This window comes from Cinclus cinclus, chromosome 5 (genome assembly GCF_963662255.1).
Source record: "Cinclus cinclus chromosome 5, bCinCin1.1, whole genome shotgun sequence".
NCBI classification, from domain to species: Eukaryota; Metazoa; Chordata; class Aves; order Passeriformes; family Cinclidae; genus Cinclus; species Cinclus cinclus.
The window spans coordinates 55,855,735-55,878,386 of NC_085050.1; the positions used below are offsets into that span (position 1 = coordinate 55,855,735).

A 22,652-nucleotide genomic window follows, 5' to 3' on the forward strand; every position below is an offset into this window, starting at 1 on the left:
ATCCAACTCCTATTTCCTTGTCTTCTCTCTTTCAAGTAAGAGGAGTTATTACTGACAGAAAAGTCACTACTATAAAGACTTTAAGAAAAAAACCCAAAAACTTAACAGTCAAAATAAACATCCAAGAGCTGGAGAGAAAATGGAGACCAAAAAATCATGGACAGGCTGCAAAACAGCTTGCATTGTCTGCTGTGGTGAAGTGGCTTTTTATCGAGGTGCCCACGCTGCATAACGCAGGTAATACTCTGGTATAGTAGGACTCACAGCTGGTCTGTGGGTTACAGAGGGTTAATGAATGAGGTTTTTTTTGAGACGTATTCTCTGACCAAGGCCATTGGAATGGATATTGAAAGAAAGAAAAAGAAGATAACCAGGGAAGAAAGTTCTGTAGCTGTGCAACCTATTTTTAGAAAGGGCCTGGGAAGAATAGAGGTGGAGATTTTTCCACCAATAATCGTTATGTTGATTTATTGTAGCCAATGAATAAAGTGCAAACTGTGTAGAGGGCATAAAAGACACCTGGCTGTTGTAATGAACAGATATTGGCCTTCTAAAATGTGTGTGCCCTTTTGTATGTCACACCCGCTTCTACAGCAACACTCTGGTAGTACTTTTTAATGACATTATGCATCCCACAGGTCCAGGTTACACCATTTATCACAGATTTGTCTGTCAGAAATGGAACATCCATGAGAAGAAGTTGCAGACGAGATTGAGAGAGATCGTCCAGAGACCTTGGAAAATCACTGAGATTATTCATATACCAGGGCCCTCTAGACTATCCAGCTTTGTCCAATGAGGTTTCCCAAAACATTGGGGAACAATCTGCCTTATGAGCCTTGCATGGCCAAACTCAAAGAAATATTAGTCAAAATTTTCAAGGCTTTTTACTGAAAGTGAAATGGTAATTAATTCTCTTAATTGAACGATCATTCATTAGCCTTTTACTAAATAACACTCTCAATCTTGAAAGTTATTGCCATGTCTTCAATTTCCCTTTTCAAGATAAGACTAATAACAAGCCTGTAACTCTGCAGCACAGTACAGCATACATTGTATGCAGTTTTTCCATTTATATTCTTCAATTACAAGCAACTGCCAAAAAAAAAAAAAAAAAGCATATTTTACTAGCTAGTATTACATTTTGGCAGATCATAATTAAACTATTCCTTAGAAGCAGTACTCAGTGCTTAAGAAGAAGGATTACACTGAAAAACAAGGCTAATATTTTAACTCAATTAGCATGTATTTTTCAATAAAGAGGTATACACTACCGTAATTCTTTCTTCTGTAGGTAATATCAGCTATAAAACAAACACTACAAGTTTTTTCAGGTAGTCCATGTAATTTTCCCCATGAAGTTGGTACACTTTATATATTTTTAAATTGGATGAAAACACGTGACATATTATTTTTATAAATATATAATCTTATTTTACACTCTTGCAAGCATAAAATATCTCAATTCTATAAAAGACTACCAGAAACTGTTTGACTACATCTAAAAATGCCAGAGCAGTCCATGTTAAGGAAAGAATTTTTCTTTTGTGTCTCTAATGTTCTGAATTTGATTTCTAATATTGTTCAGGGCAGAAGTGATTTTTACATGAAAAAAGCAGATCTAGTTGCAATGGAAGTAAGGGATCTTCTCCATGGAAACTGTCTGCTAAACATGCTCAGATGACTTATTTAACAGATTCTTCAATATAATATTTTACGGGATTATATTTTCCTGTAATCTTTTACTAATATTTTAAAAGTGACGTAAATGTATAAATGTCTGAATTTCTGAAGATAATCAAGTTGTGTCACTTCAATATAAATTTCTAACCTATTTCGAGGTCATGTCTTTGGTTGCTCAAAGGACTAAGGTTCTTCCAAGGTACATTCTAGCACATATGGATATCCAAATGTAGGGCTAGAAAAAGGGCATTTTCATTTCAGACAACAAGCCAAAAAGAAAACTGTAGAGACACACCATGTTACAGCCAGTTGTATAGATGAAAGCATACAGTACAAAGGAACAAGTAAGTAAAAGACTGAATGACTGAGATGAAAAAATAAGATCAATGAGTTACATAGGAAGGCATTAGTAACTGGACATGAAATTCTGGTGAGTCACATGAAATACTGGACATTCCTCTGTGGAGATCACCTGGTGAATGTTTTTAAAGATGAAGTACTGAAAGGTACAACATATTTCCAAACAGAAAATAACAGTAGATCCTTACACAAGTTTAATGGAACTCTGTAAGTTAAAACCAAAATTCTTACACTTACCATCATGGTAAGAAAGACTTTTTCTGAGCATTACAGAATTATTCACACTAGAAGCAGCAGAGAATGCTACCAATAGTACCACCTGAATGTTAGAACTGCTATGTCACATGCTGCCATAATTCTTATTTATTTCCAGATGAAATGAAGTTACAAATCCTTTAAATCCACTCTATATTCTCACATTATATAAAAAAGCAACTAATGAAGAATTAATTATTTCAATTCTGGATTCAGTAACCCCGAAGTGCATTAAGGATTCAAATAGCACAAAATCAAGCTTCTGATAAAGTGTAAGTTTACATGGACAAGTGGACAAGGGTCCGAGCAACTGAGGATCTGATCTTACCCTTGCTTTGAGTAGTAAAGGTGGACCTTCAGAGAGCCGTCTGAACATAAATTATATATATATAAATATATAGATAAAAACAAACTAACAAAAAAAAAAACAAAAACCTTCTTGTAGATCAAAAAGGTAACACAAACTGTAATTTGCCAGCAATAAAAATTAAAGTTCACAGCGTATACCTGAGTAAAAGCTCCACAGACATAAGGTATCCGAAAAAAAATCCAAATAATTTTATTTCACAAAAATTCTGAAGACAGACACAAAAGAAAATTTTCAAAGCAACACCAGCAGTCCATAGGGGAAGCAGGAGAATATAGCAGGACAAGATAAACCAGGACTCTTGAAATTGTTAGCAATGGCCCAGTGAATGGGATACATAATCTGATTTCAGCCATCATTGTAAACTCAAGCTGACAACCTTTTAGTACTGTTACCTAAGAGATTTTTTTCTCTGCATGTCTCCTCTAAATGAAATGTATACGACTTCATAATGGATAATAACTCCAGCAAGAAAACTGAAAAGATCTAAAATACTGGAAGAAAACAATACAACGTATTTTGACCTGAAGCAGTTGGCCTCTCCTGTCCCCTTTCTGCTAAAAGTTAAAAAAAAAGCTTTACACTCCGGACACCAAGATGGCAGGATCACTTAAATTTTGCTAAAGTATAAACTTTCTGACCTTCACCATGTTGAGGCATGACTATTTATACTTGTGCATCAATTCCATGTATTCAAGACATATTAAAAGACATCATCAAGTCCATAAACTTTACTGACCCTTTTCTGCTGCTTAGCTCACTAATGCTAAAATACATTATCTACCAAGTAAGTGGGTGATTACCTCTTGAAGAACCCTCTTCATTTTCAGAAGCAATGTCTTGACAGCTGTGCAGTCTTGGAGCATCAGTCTGAATGGCAGAGACTCAATGCCTCCACCTTCTTCCAGACCAGTGAAAGGCCACTCCACAGATGGGCTGCCAGCCAGGTGGCTGACACGAGGGTACCTGGCTTCTCCTTGCTCCACCTCCTTCGACAGCTTCAGGGACAGATTCCTTGTGAGAGAAAACAGAAAGTCAACACTAAAATATGAAAAAGATCTAATAATTTGGGGGGGTGGTAATTCCTCTGAGCTTAAAGACATTTATACATTTGCTTTTTGCGCCTGCTAGCCTGAATGGCCTGTATAACATACATGCATGGTGCTAGCAATAAAATACATGTTTATAAAAGGACCATACTCTACAGGAATTAAAACCATGCTCTCACTCGAGCCTTACAAAAGAAAGCAATTTTCTTGAAACAAAATATCCTATGGGCAAAACTGCTGCAGGTCTATCTTACTTCAGTTGAGCTTCACAAAAAAAATGAAACTGTCATGCACTTTCAGCTAAATCTAATCTTCCACGCACTTTGACTTAGAATTCAAAAAGAAAAGAAAACCGAAAAAAACCCAAAAAACCTCCCTTCTGGGTTGGCCCAGTGACATAAGATGAACCTGCTATTGTATAAAAAAGAACATGGAATTTAATCTGCACCCATTCTTAGATTTAGTTACTACTAAAGCTACATAAGCAGAACATGAAACAAAGCAAGAGTAAGTTGTGGTTGGGAATCCATTAAAGACACAGAAAGACACAAAGATTTTGATGATCTTTAAAGGTAATGAAAGACCATTCTTTTTCTGCATACACACTATCTTCCTTTAATATCAGAGCAAGTTATCTAACCATTTTTCCCATGATGAAGAAAGTCATAATAAATTAACTCAGTATAGTAAAGATGCTAGCATAGCAAGTGAAGAAAATCACAGTTATTATTCATTTAAAATATTGTTCCAATTTTCTGTTGCATTTGAATTTTTATGCAACACAAAACTGATTCTGACATAGTTTGGAATGATAAAGAATACTTCCCCACATAAAATTTTCCTTAGCTTTGGTTTCATAGGATCCACAGACAAAACCAGATTAATGTGATTTCTTAAGACAAACAATTCCCAAAGCCATTAATAAAACTGAAAATGAGGATACTACACTTTATGGATGGTTCATTTTTCTATTTTGAAAGCTATACAATATGCAGTAAATAAAGCATGCTAGATCAAGCAATGTACCACAGAGATCACACACAGACAGATCCTCCTGATGACCAATGGAACTAACATTTCATGCTTTTCAAGACCCATAAAACAACAGAAATTAGTCTGTTTTAATTATAAAATGCGTTGAAACATTTTTGAGTAGAATATCTTGCATCCTTTGAAATAAAAATAAGCAGTGGATGGTAAAGTTGCTTTTGATTGAAGGATATTAGAGAACTGCTTTTTTTATAGTCTTTAAACAAGATTCAGATATAAATCATGCAAAGAAAAAACATCTTATGAAACTGAAGGTTCATAATATAGGCCACTTTTAAAGGTTTATAAAAGAAGCCCTATTCAAGCTATTGCAATCTACATTTGCATAAGATTTATGTATCCAGAAAAGCACATTATTTAAAATAAGGTGAAACAACAAGGTTCTCTTTCCTTCCTGCCCAGGTCATGCAGACTAGAAGATGAATTATTCCTTAGAATATTCTGCACATTCGCTTCATAGGTCTCACTATAGTTTCATCTTCCTCATATTCCTCTACAGGCATTCTATGTGGGTCCCATCCTGGCCCTGAGAAAGGACCAATTTAAGATGCACTGTCTCCCAGGAGGAGTCTTTTAGTGCTCACTATCACAGAGAAGAACCTGGTGGCACCAGCCATGCCCTGCTCCCCAGTGACGTAGAAATAAGCAGTATTCTTGGAAAGCTACCTTCCTCTCTGCAAGAGATACAGTGTTTACATATAAGCTATAGATGCACAGGAAATATAGCAATTCCGAATTTCAAATAAAGAAAATATTTTCAGTCACGTCAGTGGACTTTACTTTGATATCACACTCCTCAAAACATAAAATTACCATCTTTTCAAACACAGATTCTTGTACTAAACTATGAAAAGCACCATAATAACATATCACCACTCACAGTCTTAAGAGTTTAAAATCTGACTCAACTGCTACTTGAAAATGGTGACTCAGAGTTAGATGGTATACAGAAAATATTCAGATTATGCAGTCCTTCCTAATAGTTCAGAGGTACTTTAACTGATCTGTGACAGAAAAACTCCGCACTCTCCGACAAAACTCATTCCACTTGCTTCAGGGAAAAAAAATAAAATAAGCTCATTCAAAATTCATTCAAGAAATGGTGTTTCATTATTAACAACATCTAGGTGGTCTGATACATTATTATTACAGTAATCCACTGCAATTTATCTCAAAGCAGCAGTAGAGATTTAGAAAGGAAAAAAAAATAAACAAAAAAAACACATTCCTCCTAAATTAGAAGTTTCATTTTATTAGTAAAACATCTTAGCTTCTGAAGTAGGAGCAGGGCTGGTTCCTCCACTGGAAGTGCAGGAGCTCCTTAAAGATGGCCAGACCTCTACCTTCCTCATAGGCATTCACTGTAATAAAAATATTTCCTAAGCAAACACTACCTGTAACAAACTTCCTAAAAAACCCTTGGAAAAAAGCCTCAAAAGGTCTACTTTAATGATCAAAAGCTATGTATTTCCTTTAAGTGACAGCATTAACTACATAATATTATCAACATACAATATTTCAGAAAGGCAATTTGGCCACTTTTAAACAGCTGGCTATAAGCTGAGGTCTGAATTCACCTGCCATATGCTCAGGCTAGGTTCCTACTTGGAAAACATTCTGAGCACTGGAAGTCAGTTTGAAAACGCTTCTGAAATGGCTTGACCCAACCCCATAACCACTATTCCCAGTGATTCCCTGGCATGGTTTGGTTGGCACTACAGGAAAATTGGATGGGACCACTCCATTCTGGAGGATGTCAAAGGTGCAGACGTGCACTGAAGTACCATCCCATATAGATGTCAGCTCAAATCCCTGAGCATGGCTGCGGAGCCGGGAACGACAACAGAGAAAAGGACACAATGTAAGTAGAATTACTGCCATCATAAGGTCAGAAAATCCAGAGAAACATTGTCCCAGTCTGTAAATATTTAATAGGGTGAAAACTTGTGCAGCTCAAGGGTACTTTGGGCCTGCTGGCTTGTTTCTTATGTATCTGGACATATCCACTGAGCAACATAAATCTATTCCCCTGTTTCTAATTGATAAAAAGAATCAGATCCTACAATATCCACAGTTAGTAAAATGGTAGTGCCGTTAAGGCAGATTCCTTTTTCAAAAGCAACCTCTTACTGAAATAGTAAGTTAGCATTAAAATAATCAATCAGTGGCTTTCAGCATTTAATAGCCTCCATCAGTCAAATGTAACCACATGTTAACTCAGTAAGAGACACAGTTGTGCAGCTCCTTTTAAAGCTCCTTTTCCCTAGCAAGATAGAACAAAACCAATTTTCTTACACTAAAGAATTCTTAAAGGGTTTTCTTTTTAAAAAAATATGGAAAAAAGGGGGGAAAAGGCAAAAGAAAGAAAAAAAAGGAACGGGAAAAAATAAATAAAAAAAAGGACCCAAAGACATGGATTTGCAGCTTTGAGCTTGTTTAAGTTATTCTTCCCTTCTTACTGATCCTCAGATCAATGATTTGAAGAGCTTATGGTAATTTGAACTTCACTTACATGAAGATCCCCAGATTATGTGGACTTTAATCTTCTTAGTTTTCATCAGCAGTGCTCAAGATGTTGCTAAAGCAGAATTAGTCTAAACTAATACAATTGGTTCCCCTGAGTCTGCTTCTCTTGATAGCAGCTTAGCAGAGGAGAACCCATGTTACACTGCTGGCATCAGGAAGGCTCTGAAAGCAGAGCAAAAGACCCCAGTACTCTATGAGAAGAACTGAACACACCTCCTTTCTTCCCTGAGGGTTTATCTTCTAAAGCAGGGTCTTAGAAAAAGCCTTGACTTTCTAATTTTCAGTGTGTATATAATCATAAAGATACCATGTGTGTATATACACACATGTATTTTTATAGCTGTATACATATATATATGTATGCATATCTGTAGAAGTCATACATATACTTACAAATAAACACATAAAAATTTAGTGTTCACAAATTTTTCAGAAAAACAAGTAATTCTTATTTGTTCATAGCTTGGCCCATCCTTTTACATTAGAAGAAAAATGTTCATACAAAGGTTAATGTCCTGAAACCCTATTTCATATTAATCTAGAAAGCCTTCAAAACCGTATTTCCATCTCCTATCCAAAATTTTCTTTTTCACTGAAAGCGAATCAGTTTTCCTCCTTCAGAAAATTAACTAATTACTATTTTGATAAAGATCCCTCAGTTGGGCCACGTAAGAGGAGTTAGGGCAATTGCTTCTGATTTTAAGGGGAAAAGCTGCATACCTTAAATACTTCCAAAAGTCAGCTCAAACCACTCTGTGGCTCTCCTACAATGAAGTACATTACCCATGAAACCCTACTATCACCCCATACTGAATCTTCATCCCTGAGTGATCTCCTACTAATCTCATCTAGTAAAGAGACATGTTTTACGCCAAACAGTTTACAACTGAAATACAGGGACATATTTTGGAAAAAAAGAAAAGCCCCTCACCATACTTAGCAAAATTAAAGAACAGCCTTTAAATATCATGTTCCTAAATATTATGAAGAACATATAAAATAATGCCCTGCTAGGTGCCTAAATGTTCTCAAGATCTAGTCGAGGAGAATAAAACAAACGGGAAAACTCTCCACTTAGTTCTGGAAACACAGGCTTTGCTATACCAAGATAAAAAAGCTCACTAGAACTTAAGCACTTGGCTAATTATCCATATTAATTTCTTTGGCACCAAAATTTCTACCTCTCTCTGTCTCACACACAATTTCTCAACATTGCTTCTGTTCTAACAGAGGCTGCTTCAGAATTTGTAGGGGTAAGAACTCGGAATCTGGTACATTAGTGTGTCATAAGGTACATATTGACATTTTACTGCTTTTAGAGCTGTGTATCTTTTATTGATGCTATGATTGTTCAAGGTCAGTCCTGAAGAGAAATTATGCCCAGTATCTGTCACTATCAAGCTCTCCACCCACAGACAAGGGTGCACACAAACTCTAATGGCTGGTGCTGCTCTAACTTAACAGACTGTCAACCCTCTCCATTAAAACTGCTTTTCTTTCCAAGGCTTATATCACAGTCATAAAGACATCTTTTGGGCTAGAGCATGGTGATTAAGAAATACAGAAACAAATTTAAAAAAAAAATTAAAAATCCCTCCATCTTCTAGCTACTGGTAAAGTACAGCTGTTAAGGGCATGTCAAGCACCTCCTTCCTTTCCTTCTCTAAACTCCACAGCAGTTAGGAGCTCTGTTTATATCAGTGTGCTGATCCAGCACACAACAGCACTTCAAACTTCATCCCTTTTCTTCCTCCTGGAACCTTTTTAGGAGAATTTAGACGTGATCAAGTAAGATAACATAATGATAATCAGATTATGCTAAAAAATAGCTACTTGGAGAAGACCAGCGGGCCTTTTTCAAATATTAACCGTGCAGTAGCAACTAAAGCATAGCAAGTAGTATTAGCAAGTAAAGCATTAAAAACAAACCAGCAAAAGTAAACCAGGCTGGCTTGGCACCGAGACTTTGGCAGCTTCAGTCTTGTTAAATTCCCCCCAACTCCCCAAAAAAACAAGTCAGCAGGAGATCATTCTTGAAACCATTTCATAAGTATTAATTAACACTATGTCTCTGTTCAGGATATAAAAAAGAAAAAAAAAATTGCCTGTTCCTGTCCATGGCAGGGTGGTTAGAGAAGCTGGAACTAGATAATCTTTAAGCTCCCTTCCAACCCTGCAATTCTTTTATTTGGACAAAGGATACATCTCCCTGCAGACACTGCAGTGCTTGTAAAAACTACACACTTCTGACTGGATGCTGCCTCAGCACAGACTAAAGCTAAAGACACTTGGTGCTCTCTCTGAATCTCACTCCAAATGCACTCCACAGAACAGATCAACTCAGCTGACCTGGGACTAGAACCAAAACATTTTGATCTAATCTGTTAACAACAGGCACTGAAACATGTCCAGAAAACTTGATACTATTGGGGGAAATGGGAATAAACGAGGGGAAATCCATTTTGTCACTGTCACCTTCTAGATCAAAACAATTATTTCCCTCCACCTTTGCTATAAATGCTTCAGTCTTTCCTTTAGAAAATGTGCAGCAGAAAACTTTCAAGCTTTTACTAGGTTGAAAACAAAAACCTGACAAATCACAATAGATACTGGATTTGATGACTGTCTTCCAAGAAGCACAAGTAGTACACTCCTTTCATTCAGCTACCAAACTGTGTTTCATTCATCAATTGTCAAATGCTTCCTGCTACAAGTAGTATTTCCTGATCAAAATTACGTGTATTTTAAATGAAAGAAGAAAAAAAAAAAAGAAAAAAAAAAGGCAAATAGTTTTCTATGCTAAATAAGGTACTGAACTGTCAGTACAGGTTTTAGTGGGATGGTAAGTATGCTCACAGGACAGGTTAAATCCACCAAAAGACAAAAGGACAGCAGCAATATCTGCTTAGTGCCAAGCAGAATTCACAGACAGTGCTAAGACAGACAAAGATGGACTTCCAGTGAGACCAGAAGATTAAGTGGAAAATTCACATACTTCATAAAGGAGACAAGCCACTCACTTCAAGATCCATCTGAATTGGTTTTTAAATACTTGGGAAGCACCTAATCATATTATTACTGCCTAACCCAAGGTATTATCTTTTGATGAGCTATTAAGCATTAAGAACACTTCTGTGGAGCAAGCAAGCAATTCATTATACCTTGTGTTGGCCAAAAGGTTCATCTGAGATGCATAATAGATTAAAAAAAGGTCCAATTAATATTAACTAAAATACCTTCAGACTTCTGCTGATTTTCCCTACATCCCAAACCCTGCCTGACTTCCCCCTTAGCAGGTGACTCAGGGAACTCTTCCTGTATTGGGTTGAATTATAGAAATGTCTAGGCTTTGATCATGCCAGGACTTAAAACCAGATACAGACATCTAAATAATGATCCTACAGGTTCTCATGCTACAGCCACTCCGTTAGCAAAAATGCACATGCCTACAGGATTAGACAGCAGAGACTCAGAGAAAGGAGAATAAAATGTCAGAGGAGTTGAGCAATTAAGGGATGCCCTGTACAACAGTTAGGTAGGTAAAAACTGTGTGGGTGTTCAGGAAATTCCAACTAGTATCCCAAAAATTTAGCTCTAACTCTACATTTTTGTAAAGTGAAATATAAAGCCAGTAGTAGAACATTATGTCCAAAATACTCAGTAATTACAAACACAGCTTTCTCAGTGATAATACCTTTCAATATTCTTCAATGAAATCAATACAGTGGACTTTCGTTTTGGTGAAAATACACTATGAAGCCGATGTATCCCTTCTCCTTGCCCTCCAGCAGTTTTATAACAAGGAGCAGAAAACAGTTGCATCTAAGTTCAAAGAATACCACTCACCTATGTTATGTAGTAAACCTTATAAATATGTCAGGAGGAAACAGCAACTTTAAACATTATCACATACAACAATTGGAACCTAATGTTAACATTAAAGGAGCTTTAAAGTGAAATCTTCTTTTATGACCAATAAATGAAAGCATGTAATGAACTCGAACATAATTTAAGAAAAAAATCCAGAGCATGTACATAACTACATATCCATTTGTGACAATACTGATCTACAAGCACTTTTTTTTTTTCCTTCAAGGTTATATTGTGTTTTGGGAAACATTATGGGAGCATGATCCACACAAAAGTAACAAAACACAAGAATTTCAGCACCAGTGCTAGTTTACTGCTTCAGTGAAAACAGCTCACACTCCATCATCTTGAAATAAGAGTCTGAGAGCTTCACAAGCACAAAGAAACTACTCAGGAACCACTCACCTTCCAAAGGCTCAAAATCTCTCCTCCTCCCCTGCACACTGCACAGCTCCAGACATCAACTTACAAAAACTGCCCCTAGCACAAGCAGAGGCCAGTAACTTAAGAAAAATTCCCAGCTACATACAGGGATGAAAGCCTGTAAAAGTCGTGGGATCCCCCTTGTTGTTTCTTTGGGAATGTCCTCTGAAACAACCAGAGGGCTCAAATTAACTCAGAATGGTTTCACTTACAAGGCAGGTGTTTGCAATGTCTGCACTTGGAACCTAATTAGTGCAATTAAAGCCCTGCAATGGCACATGCTCATTTTTTCAAAGGCATCAGAGACCAAACACAAAGAAAGCAATAAGCTAATTATTGTGTAAATTAACCTAACTGCTTTGTTCTCACATGACGTTATCAATCACCAAGTGCCACAGCAGAAATGTGATATTTCATCATATGGTGAAATTTGCCCAACTACAGGAGATTTATTTGACTTTGCCAGTATGGTCTTCTGTGATTTTATTTTTGATTGTAAATAACTCATTAAAAATAATCAAAATATTTAATTTCATTTGACTACAGCGCAGCTGTAGTGCTTCCATATTGTTCTTTTACAGAAGAAAACATTTCATGTCCCTTCTCTTCCCCATAATGGGGCCTGCTGTGAAAAAGGAAATCTAATGAATTGTCAAACTGAGGCCAGAGACAGATGAAAAAGACAATGGGTTTTGGTTTGGTTGACTATGAAGGACCCAAGCTCAGATCTCTGAATCGTACTGAAATATCTCTAAACACTTATTTGTACACCAGCACAGAGGAGGAAATAAGCATGCTAAAGCTTCAATACTAGCTCAGCTCTTCATGCTTACAATATTTTTATTCTTGACAGGTAAGTGCCTACAAACTATGTCCCATAAGAAGCTTCATTCTCTCTGCAATGCCTCCTGTCTCTCTTCACTTTGAGGGCATCAGGTCTACTGCCTTTTAACACTGGCGTTTGAGACTGTCATTAAAATTCAACGTTTATTTCAGCTGTTTACTCTCTGGTTGCTACATCTTCTGGTCTGGGGACTCTGCTTGAACTACCTGAACATTTGGGATTACTGCAGCAGCTTCTAGTTTACAGTGCCAGTGTGCAGTTTAAGGCTGAGAACAACATGAAGAGCAATATTGCGCAAAACTACACACGTTTAGAAAACCTGCATCTCACTGAAAATATACAGACCATGATTTGAGTTTGATGTCTGAATTCTTTTACATTGCACATTTTCAAATTTTAAGCAGTAAATGGCAGTTATATTTGGAACACAATTTGTCTTAATTTAACATTACTGCAATAACTTGTGCCATTAATTTATTAAAGCTTGCAACAAATATGATAATGAGAAAACACACTTGTAAAAGTTGCTGTTAGGAAGTTATTAAAATTTTAGTATGATTATTAATTTATAATAGAATTTGTAGCATTTCTTCTGCGAAACACTAAATGTACATTACATAATAGTATAAATAATACTTTTAGCTACTGATTTTGTTTGTCAGGAAAGCAGCCTTAATAATTGTTGGAGCATATGTTAAAACTTGCTGTCCACAGCTCCATCTAGACTGAGATTATAACTGGACTCACCAACTCATTTATTTTCAAGGAACTTTGTAGTATCACTCCAGCTTTTGGAATAAATTCCATTTATAAAAATAAAATGCACAAAATGTTGGTTTCTGGCCCACACTGTTGCCAGATACAGCATGACAGTCTAAGTTCACCCTACAGATTTTGGATGCAGAAGACAGAGCTCTCAAAAGACAGGCCTGTGCACATACAGACATTGCACAATCTTTGAGGCTGAATACTGCTCGACTTAGAGGAGTCTGAACCTTCTGTGGCAAGGCCATTCTGCCTTTGCTTCCAGGAACCAGAGATCCATCAGCCACGTGGACTGGCATCCATGCTACTGGCCAGGCTAATGTTCCCTAAATCTGACACAGCAAACCTGAGAAACACACTAGGACATGAGTGTATTAACAGGACTATGTTTTAAAACTGCACACTGGACATGGACAGACAAGAAAAGAAGAGCTGCAACTTCTGGTTAAGTGGTAACAGAAGGATGAATAAGAAATTTGCCTGCTATTACCTAAATGTTGTGGGTTTTTTTCTTTTTTTATTTGATTTAAGTCCTTTTTTTTTTTCCTGTGGATGTTTTTTGGGTTTTTTTGTTGTAGTTTGTTTTGTTGCTTTTTTTTTTTTTAATTTTGGGTTTGGTTGGTTTTTTTGGGTTTTTTAGAAAGAAACCACATCAACTTTGAAAACACACAATGAAACATTTTGAGGACAACTGTCAAATCATAGATTGATTTGGGCTGTAAGGAATGTTTAGAAGTCATTTACACCAATCCCCCTGCAATTTTTAACTAGATCAGGTTGCTAAGAGCCCCACTCAGCCTGACCTTGGGGTGGGACATGCACCACCTCTCTGGGCAAGTGTTCCAATGCCCCACCACCCCTATTTTGAACCACTTCTTCCTTCTATCCGACATTATACCTTGTTTTATCACAACAGATCCTGTTAAAAATTTTGTCCCACCTTTCTTACAGGAACTCTTGATGTTACAAAAAAAGATAAACCAGTAGAATTCACTTAAATACACAGTTCTTAGGCCTCAAAAAATCCAAATATCATGTCTTTCAGTCTGCATCAAGCCAGTTACAAAGATTTTTACCACCTAACCTAAAGCTTTTCATGCTGGTTATAAGAGCAAGTTGATGTAGAGTGTGATCAAACCTGCAGACAGGAAAGAGGGCACTCAAGTTCTATGGAATGCAGAATGCAAATTTTCAGACTTTCAGTGACTTCTTTGAGTGGCTAGGAATTATTCATATTCCTCCGAGGCAATATCGAAGAGTAGGGATATCTGTCCTTGATTTTTTTTTTTATTCCAGCTCACTTGGTTGGTCTGCTAGTGTCCCTCCAGCCTGTGTACCTGCATCTCCCACACTCAACATGTGGCAGTGACCTCTCAGAACTGCTAAGGAGCTGTTTCCACAAAGGAAGGAGTCTCTCCTTACACATGCTCCCAACAAGCCTCCAGCTTTCCCCTGAAAGGTTCCACGCAGGCAGCATAATAAAGTAACACAATTAAGCACAGCCAAACTGCACTGACAACAGGGTGACTGACCATCAGCAGTATGAGGATTTCAACAGAACTCTAAACATAATCCATAAGCTTTTCTCCATCCCAACAGACCTGCTGTCCATCTTTTGCTGAAATATATTTTCAGCTAGGCCAGGGTCATATGGCAAAAAATGTTTGCCAGCAGAGAATTAAATAAGTTTTCCATTTCAGATATTTTTATTAATTCTAGAAGCAGCATTTTGAAATTTCAGTGTCATTTTTCAGACTAAATGAACCCTGATGGGCTGAAGCTGGCATTTCTTTTACACAGCATCATGTATCAAGCTTTTTTGCTTCATTTTCAAGAACAAATCAAATGTTGGAAAACAACAAAGAAACAAAAATGTCTAGATCACAGCACAGATTAAGCAAAATCTCTTCTAAATTACTTTCTAAGTCCTGTAATATTACTAATTACTTTTAGAAAACAGAAAACACAGTAAGAGATAATTAACCTAATGCAGATTGTTCTCTCCTGAATAAAAGCTGTCACAAGAATAACTGAGATGAGTGAAGCAAGTAATTTAAATGCAGTCGAAAGCCATAAGGCAGATGACTAACACTTTTATCCATGTGCCAGAGAACAGAGACAAAATAATCCAAGCCTACTGGACCTCTGATTGGCATTTATAAAACTCTCAGTGACAGGCAGGAGGTATTTTCCTTCTCAGGATAAGCTAGCAGAGATTTTGACGTGCAAAACTGGCATGGTGCAAGCCATGTTCTCTTTCCACAACAATAATAAAGAGGAGAGAAAATGTGAAAATGTGAACCTGATGCAACAGGAATATGAACTTCATTTTCAGAACAAATAAAGTGAGCACAACGAAAGAAATAATTGCAATTCTCATGCCTTTAAGTGTAAGAGTAGACTTAGCATTTTCCAAACTGTGATCAGCTCACTACCAGCAGGGAGGAACCCTGTGGATCCTACAAGGACAATTAAGTTACACAAGAATAAAAGATCATCCCTTCAGAACACGAGCCAGAGAATTCACTTGCATTTTTACTGCAGACACTGCAGCATCAATATAACTGTTGAGGCAGCCACTGAAACAAATAGAAGTTGTAAGGAACAAAGTTTTAGATGGTGTATCTTTATTAGCGTCTACCATTTTTTGTTTTCATCCTGCTTGGCTGGCTAAGTGAGACAACTGGTAATGTTATTTGTACAGACAAATTCAACATTTTTCCCCATAGCATCATCTAAAACAAGAGGCTGAGCATCCTATACTTAATTACTTTATTTTCAATTGTTTGTGTGCTACAAGTTTTTTTAGAAGAAAAAAAAAAAGTCTAGTCCTTAATTGGCTTTAAATTCCAATACATCAAGACTCAGTGGGTAACTACAGTTGTAAATGGAAAGGAATAACAAAAGTGATAAAACAACGATTCCACACCCTGACTGATCTATTTATACCTGTCTCATATCTATCTTCATCTCTGAAAACAGTGAAAACTGTGGAAGTTTGGGTAATACATACATGCTCTTTATTCACAAAATTCCTGGAATGTAACCAGCTAAACCAAACCACAAGTACTTTTTTTTTTTATTTTTTAATAGGCCCATAAGACTATCAGGAGAAACAGGTGCAAAATGAGCATTAGAGATGTCTGGTAGTTGGAAGTTTTGTCATTTTGTGAATATCTGTACATGCTCCCTCTTCTATTCTTGATATTAAGAACAAAAAACAATGAGAGTCCTAGATAAGTGCACTGCTTATTTCAGACATGTAAGTGAAGACATAAACCTATTTGCCACAGAAATACAAATTTCTCTTTCCAAACTAGGAAAAATCTCTTCAAGTTTTTGAACAGCACAGTGTCCAGTTTAAAAGCAGGAATCAATTACAAATAACACCTGGGGCTACTGGTCTTATATGAGAAATATTTGGAATCTTGATAACATAACAGGCAAGATTTCTACTTTATATCACTGCTTAAGGTGGCACATTCTATTGCCACACTAAACTACTCCTTAAATATAAAAAGAAAGTACTGAGCCTCTCCTTAGCACTCCTGGCTACAGAGGCAGTAATTTCATCCAAATGCTGGTAATAACACATAAAATATTTCTTGAAAAATTTTTACAGAGGAAGAAAAATTATGTAGAGTGAACATATAAGGAGGTACTGTTGAAGGACACCCTCTTCCCAGCCTGGGGGACACTATTTCACCTGTGCTCCTGCAGTCTATCTCTGGGCACGTTCCAACTAAGGAGATCAAAAGCAATTTCATATTCTGCTGAGGCATTTCAGAGCTTATCACACTATTTGTGCAACTTCTGCTGTGGTCTCTCCTGACTCTCTCCACTGAATTTCAAATTTCAAATCTAAGTGGAAAAAAAGTCCATTTTCAGGTAACTTGCTGTCAGTATTTGAATGACAGAGTTAAAAAGGGGAACTTTTGAAAAAAAAGTCTTCTACTTAAAAATCTGAAGAGTAGGGGCAGCTCTTGCACTGGGTTCTGTAGGGCCCATCACTACCAGAACAGGCCAGTTTGGTCAAGCGTAGCTTAATCATTTTACCCTTGTGTTAAAGGCACAGTGGACATGGCAATGCCAAACCCAACACTGCAGAGCATCATGACCAGAAGTGTATTTTGCCTCTCTCTATTTTGTGGTTGTAGAAATCAGGATGAAGTTTTAGATAAGGAAAAGAAAGAGCTCCATGTAGCAGGATGCTGGTCTTTACCTGATCTGACAAAGGCTACTGCTTATGAAGGGAACATTTTAGATGAAAACACAATTGTGAATCTTATCCAGACTATCTAAATGGATTTACTTGGATGTACAGCATGAAGTAATTAATGCTGTTTCTTGAGTGATCCACGATTCCTGGCACAGGTATACAAACTGCATCTCGGTAGGGGAGAGAGGGAGGAAGCTCTAAGCCACAGAATTAATGCAGGGGCTCAGGTGAAAATAGGCAGAACAAGTGAAAAAGGACATATAATCAAAAATACTCCCTTCCTCAAGGACTTGTGTGTGAAGGCAGAGGGTATAAAAGAAAAATTATCACCTCATTTAGTGCTGCTAATCCCCCAAACTATCCTTCCAAACATATTCCAGTAATGCCAGACAGATGGCAAAGAGTGATTTCAGTGGTTCCAGGTGAAGACACCTGGCTAAAAGCCTTATTATTCATTTGTTTCCTTGATTCTACCAAAGACATTCAAGAACAATTTTCCTTGCTAGTGTTTTCTAACATTTCTTTATACTTCCCCCATTGCACTTGCTTGCAAGAGACAGCACCTTGGAAAGAGGCAAAGAGGTTTCTGCATTGGCACACATGCAGGCAATAGAGTCATGAGAAAATATAAATATTGTTTGAAGATGGAAGTGACATTTTTTCCTGCTCTTTAGGGAGGACTGCTTGGAAGCAAAGAAGGACAACAAAAGAATATTTTTTGCTGCCTGAATGCAAAAAATAAGAAATTCTGCTTCTGTTCTGGATATTCTTTCCAAACAGTTATTGCTCTGCTTTGAAAATCCTACCAAGCATCAAAGCCCAAGAGCCACACCAGATTACCAATCCAGTACTCATCAATGTTTCTTAGTAGAAGTAATGACTGGAAAGACAAATAAACATCAAGACAGGCATTTCATAAGGAAGTGAAGTGTAGAAGTTGAAATGAAACCCTCACTGAAGCACTAACAAATAAATAAATACAGCATGAACCAGTTCTAGAAGAGAAAATCAGTAACTGAGTATGAAATTTACAGTAAGAGCAATGTGACACAGAGAATGACAGCTCTGAAGAGCAACAGAAATAAAGTGTAAATATGTACAATATTTGGAGTACCCAGTGATGACAGGCAACTGGTGTAACACTCACAGCTGTGCCTTACTTTATCACTCAGGACCCTCAAAAATCCAGAAAGAGAGAATGATAACCCTTTTTTACAAACTGCATGTCCTAGTCCTGCAGTCTAAGCACATGTAAGTGACAGGACAAAGGAGACTAAATGTAAGTATTTTAAGCTCCACTTCAGTTTAGCATCAACCATGATATTATACAGTTCCAAGCAGACTAAGAACTACAAAGTAAGCATACAGCTGCAGGCAAGTCCTGACTGACAGCCAAGAATCATCATCACCCATACACAGATGAAAAAACCTTTTTGTTTTGTTTTTCATCAAAACTGACTCAAGCAGTGCAGTATTTGAAACCCACCCAAGCACCACACTTAACCCCCCACCAGCAGGGCAGGGGAGATAATCAAAGTCCAAGTTAAAAATACCTTGTGTGTTGAGCTAAAGACAGTTTAATGGGCAAAGCAAGAACTGTGAACACAAGCAAAGCAAAACAGAGCAAGGAATTCAGTCACTGCTTTCCATGGGCAAGCAGGTGTTCAGCCATTCCCAGGACAGCAGGGCTTCATTACATGTAAAGGTGACTTGGGAAGACAAACACCATTACTCCAGACACCTCCACTTCCTTGTTCTTCCCCAGCTCTATGTGCTGAGCAGATGCCACATGGTCTGGGACGTCCCTTTGGTCACTTGGGGTCACCTGTCCTGGCTTTGTCCCCTCCCAATTCCTTATGCACCCTCATCCCTTCTTCACCCTTTCCAGCACAAATCCAGAACATAGTCCCAAACCACCTACTGAGATAAAGACTTAACTCTACCCCAGCCAAAACCAGCATGAGAAATTTGTATCAGATCTCGAAACAAAAAACAAAGCATTTCAGTGAGAAAAATGTTAATCCATAAAACCTGTTTAACAAAAATTGTGCCCATTTTTACTTGGGCATTGACAGAAACAAGAGGAGAGTTTAACTGGTGTTTTAATACCTTTTCACTGACAAAAGGATTTTAAAAAGAAATGTGATGAGATCATGAAATCCAGCACTAATTTAGCCAGATTTATTACTTTTATGAAACCATGACTCCCAGATTTATTTGATTTCATTACACATTCTAGAGAGGTTAAAAAACATATTAGCTGTAGTCTAGAAAACAAAATTAAAAACAGACATAAAATTTGGCATGACTGGTTCCTTCTCTAATGTTACTTTGCTGTAATTTTTTCAAGTTACAGCCATCACATTAATCTTCTAAGTATAGTATTTTTAGCTCCTATCTAGAAATATTCAGACTTTTTTTTTTCTTTAAATACCTTCCTACATAGTAGAAATAAAATGATGGAACACACATTACACATCATTCTTGTACATGGGGCAAAATGGGCAGAAGTCGCTGCCCAGCAGAGGAGAAATGTTTTTTAAAATAGAAGTAATATGGGGAAAGAAGAGAAGATATGGATATATAACACAAAATATGCTAAGTAGAACAGGACTCACAAGAATCATCGAGTCCAATGCCTGGCCCTGCAGAGGACTATCCCCAGCAATAATCTTAGAAATGTTTTAATATTACCTAATTGCTGCTGCAATTCTAATTGTATGATCAGTAAAATATTTTAATCAGACGAAGATGTTAAAGGAAGATTCTTTGCCACAGTGTTCCTTTGCAGACCTGACACACCTGTTTATATCCTCCTAGCAAAAGTGCATAAAAGCAATAGGTGAATCAAGTCATTCTATACAATCTCATTCAGAATAAAATCCAACTACATATTTCACTTAATGAGAAAATCCTTTCTAACCATTAATGTTTTCACAAAGAGCTCAGTCTCCACTGTCAAAAAAAATTTAAAGCCCAGAGGGAACTTCTGAAGCATAAACAGGATTAAGATTTCTTGATGCATTTTATATAACGCATTTCATACCCCAGGATGAAAAATCTTTCTGTATGAATGTTCCCATAAGCCTTTTCTATGCAGATGCTTTTCTTTTTTATCCCAAAGCAGAAATACAGTATAAACAGCAATGACAGTGTTTCAGCCTTCATGAAGTTAGCTTATAAAATAAATATTAAAGACCGCATAAAGGGACACTTCCCATTATAATAATGTACAGCAGACAGCAGGCTTTGGTTCACTCCTGATAGAAAATGTGCCAAACATGCTCTTCTGTATTAAGTACACAGCTAAAAAATTCAAATTGTGAAACCTTTCTTCTCCTGCATTTAAACTGCCTTCTCAGTATTGTGTGCCAGAAGGGCTTGTTTTGCCAACAAGAAAGCAGTCAGGGGGAAAAGGAAACAGCAGGAAGTCAGATGTGAATTTGGTGTTACACTAAGATGTATAGAATACATTTAAAATATGAAAACCAGTAAGACGAAGAATGAGGCAAGCTACTGCTGCAGCTACCACTGAAACTGAAGCAAGCTTGCCAAAGCTGCTGCAATTCTTCCAAAGTGAGGTTGATGGGGCAATGGCCAGGCTGACCTGCTCGCAGAACACAAGAAATTGCTTCTTCATTTTGACCTCCTTGCCTCCTTCAGTAACACTCCACAAACAGATACCTTTATATCAACAATTTTCAACAGAACACATTCTGAGAGTCCTCAGTTGTCCAAAAATCGACCATGCTGGCTGCATTTAAAACACTGACATAAAAGGGTCATCTTTCAATGTAGTTCAGCTCTATGTCAATTTTGTCAGTCAGGTCAATATTATCTATGTATGCTTTCTGGATGACAGGCGAACCACTGTTAAATACAGAACACTTGAAATAGAAAATTAAACACTAGATTTTCTTTTATTGCTCAGTTGTTACAGCAGATGTTTAATTCTACTTGAGTGAACTCGTTTTTCACTGTAAAAGCAAGTGTTCTAGTTTGTGTTGCAAACAAACAGTTGGAGCCTGTTTTTCACTGGAAATGTTAAAAAAAAAGAAGTTTTCTGTATTGAATCAGAATAAATATACATTGAAAAGTTCAAGGCAACCCATGAAAGGAGCCTGCTATGTCCTGTTATCATCATTGCTCTGGTGATACGAAAACACCAACTGAAAAGTGTCATCTAAGTTTGTGCTTTGAACTAAGTCATTACTGTAAAGCCAAAGGAACCCACTTCTGAGCTTGGAATTCCTGGCACAGCTTCTTTTTCTACTTGTTCCAGAAAGTGAGACTGCATTTTCTTTCCTTGACAAAACTGCTGGTATATTCTAAATGGAAAGCTCTCTCCTTGACGGTACATTTTTAGAGGCTGTTTGCACTTACACTCAAGAGTGTTCAAAATTAATATATATTTTACCCCTTGAGCAGTGACATGGCAATCCCATGGCTCATCACTAAAACTCCTGGTTTTATCCCTTTCCCCCTTCAAATCTAGTTTAAGTTTGTTTCAGTAAGTTCTGTTAACTCTTACATGAAGATCCTTTTGCCCCCTTGAGACTGGGGTACCCTTCTCTTGCCAGCAGGCTTGGCATCATAAAAACCAACCCATGAGCAAAGAAGCCAAAATTCTCCTGGTGACAGCAGTCACCGAGCCTGTTACTGGTCCGTGGGGTCTGCCTGCTTCTTCAAACATCACTCTCTGCAGTTGGTAGTATAGAATTTTAAAAACTTTACTGTTTGTGCTCCTTACCTCTTAACCAGTCATCCCAAGGCCCTGACAACTCTTTTGATTGCCCTTGGACTTCTTACTGCAATATCATCACAATGTGTGATGCTCCAAGAATAAAAGTAATAAGGATCCATTTAGATCACATATCAAGAAGGTTAATTTTCTCAGACTTGTGACAATGGAAAAGTAAGAAATTGAACATTTACTCAAACACAGACGGATAACACAACAATAAATCCAAAAGAAAAGAGATAGAGATGCCTTTTTATGACTGCAGGTGTTTGGACTATTTTTTCTTGTAAAGGAGTTTATATAAATGGAAGAGTACAGTGCATGTCAACTCTGCAGTCCAAAAGCTTTTTTTTAATGGGTGAGAATTGGAAAAGTTTGATTTAGTGCAGGCAAATGTATTGAAAGAAAACCCGAAAGGAAGGACTAATCTATGAAGTCCATGCCACATTTATAGCAGCTTCCTTCAGGACTACAGTACTAATTTGTGGTAGAAAAGAAAT

The 22,652-nt window shown here is 37.2% G+C and overlaps 1 protein-coding gene across 3 annotated transcripts in view; it reads right to left on the minus strand.

Annotated features, from left to right (window-relative positions):
• The window catches only part of CCSER1 (coiled-coil serine rich protein 1), a 530,723-nt gene that overhangs the window by 356,894 nt on the left and 151,177 nt on the right, over nt 1–22,652 (minus strand). For all 3 annotated transcript variants that reach the window (XM_062493841.1, XM_062493840.1, XM_062493842.1), the window contains exon 5: nt 3,469–3,679. In XM_062493841.1, coding sequence (XP_062349825.1) covers nt 3,469–3,679 — 211 coding nt within the window. The remainder of the gene's footprint in view (nt 1–3,468; nt 3,680–22,652) is intronic.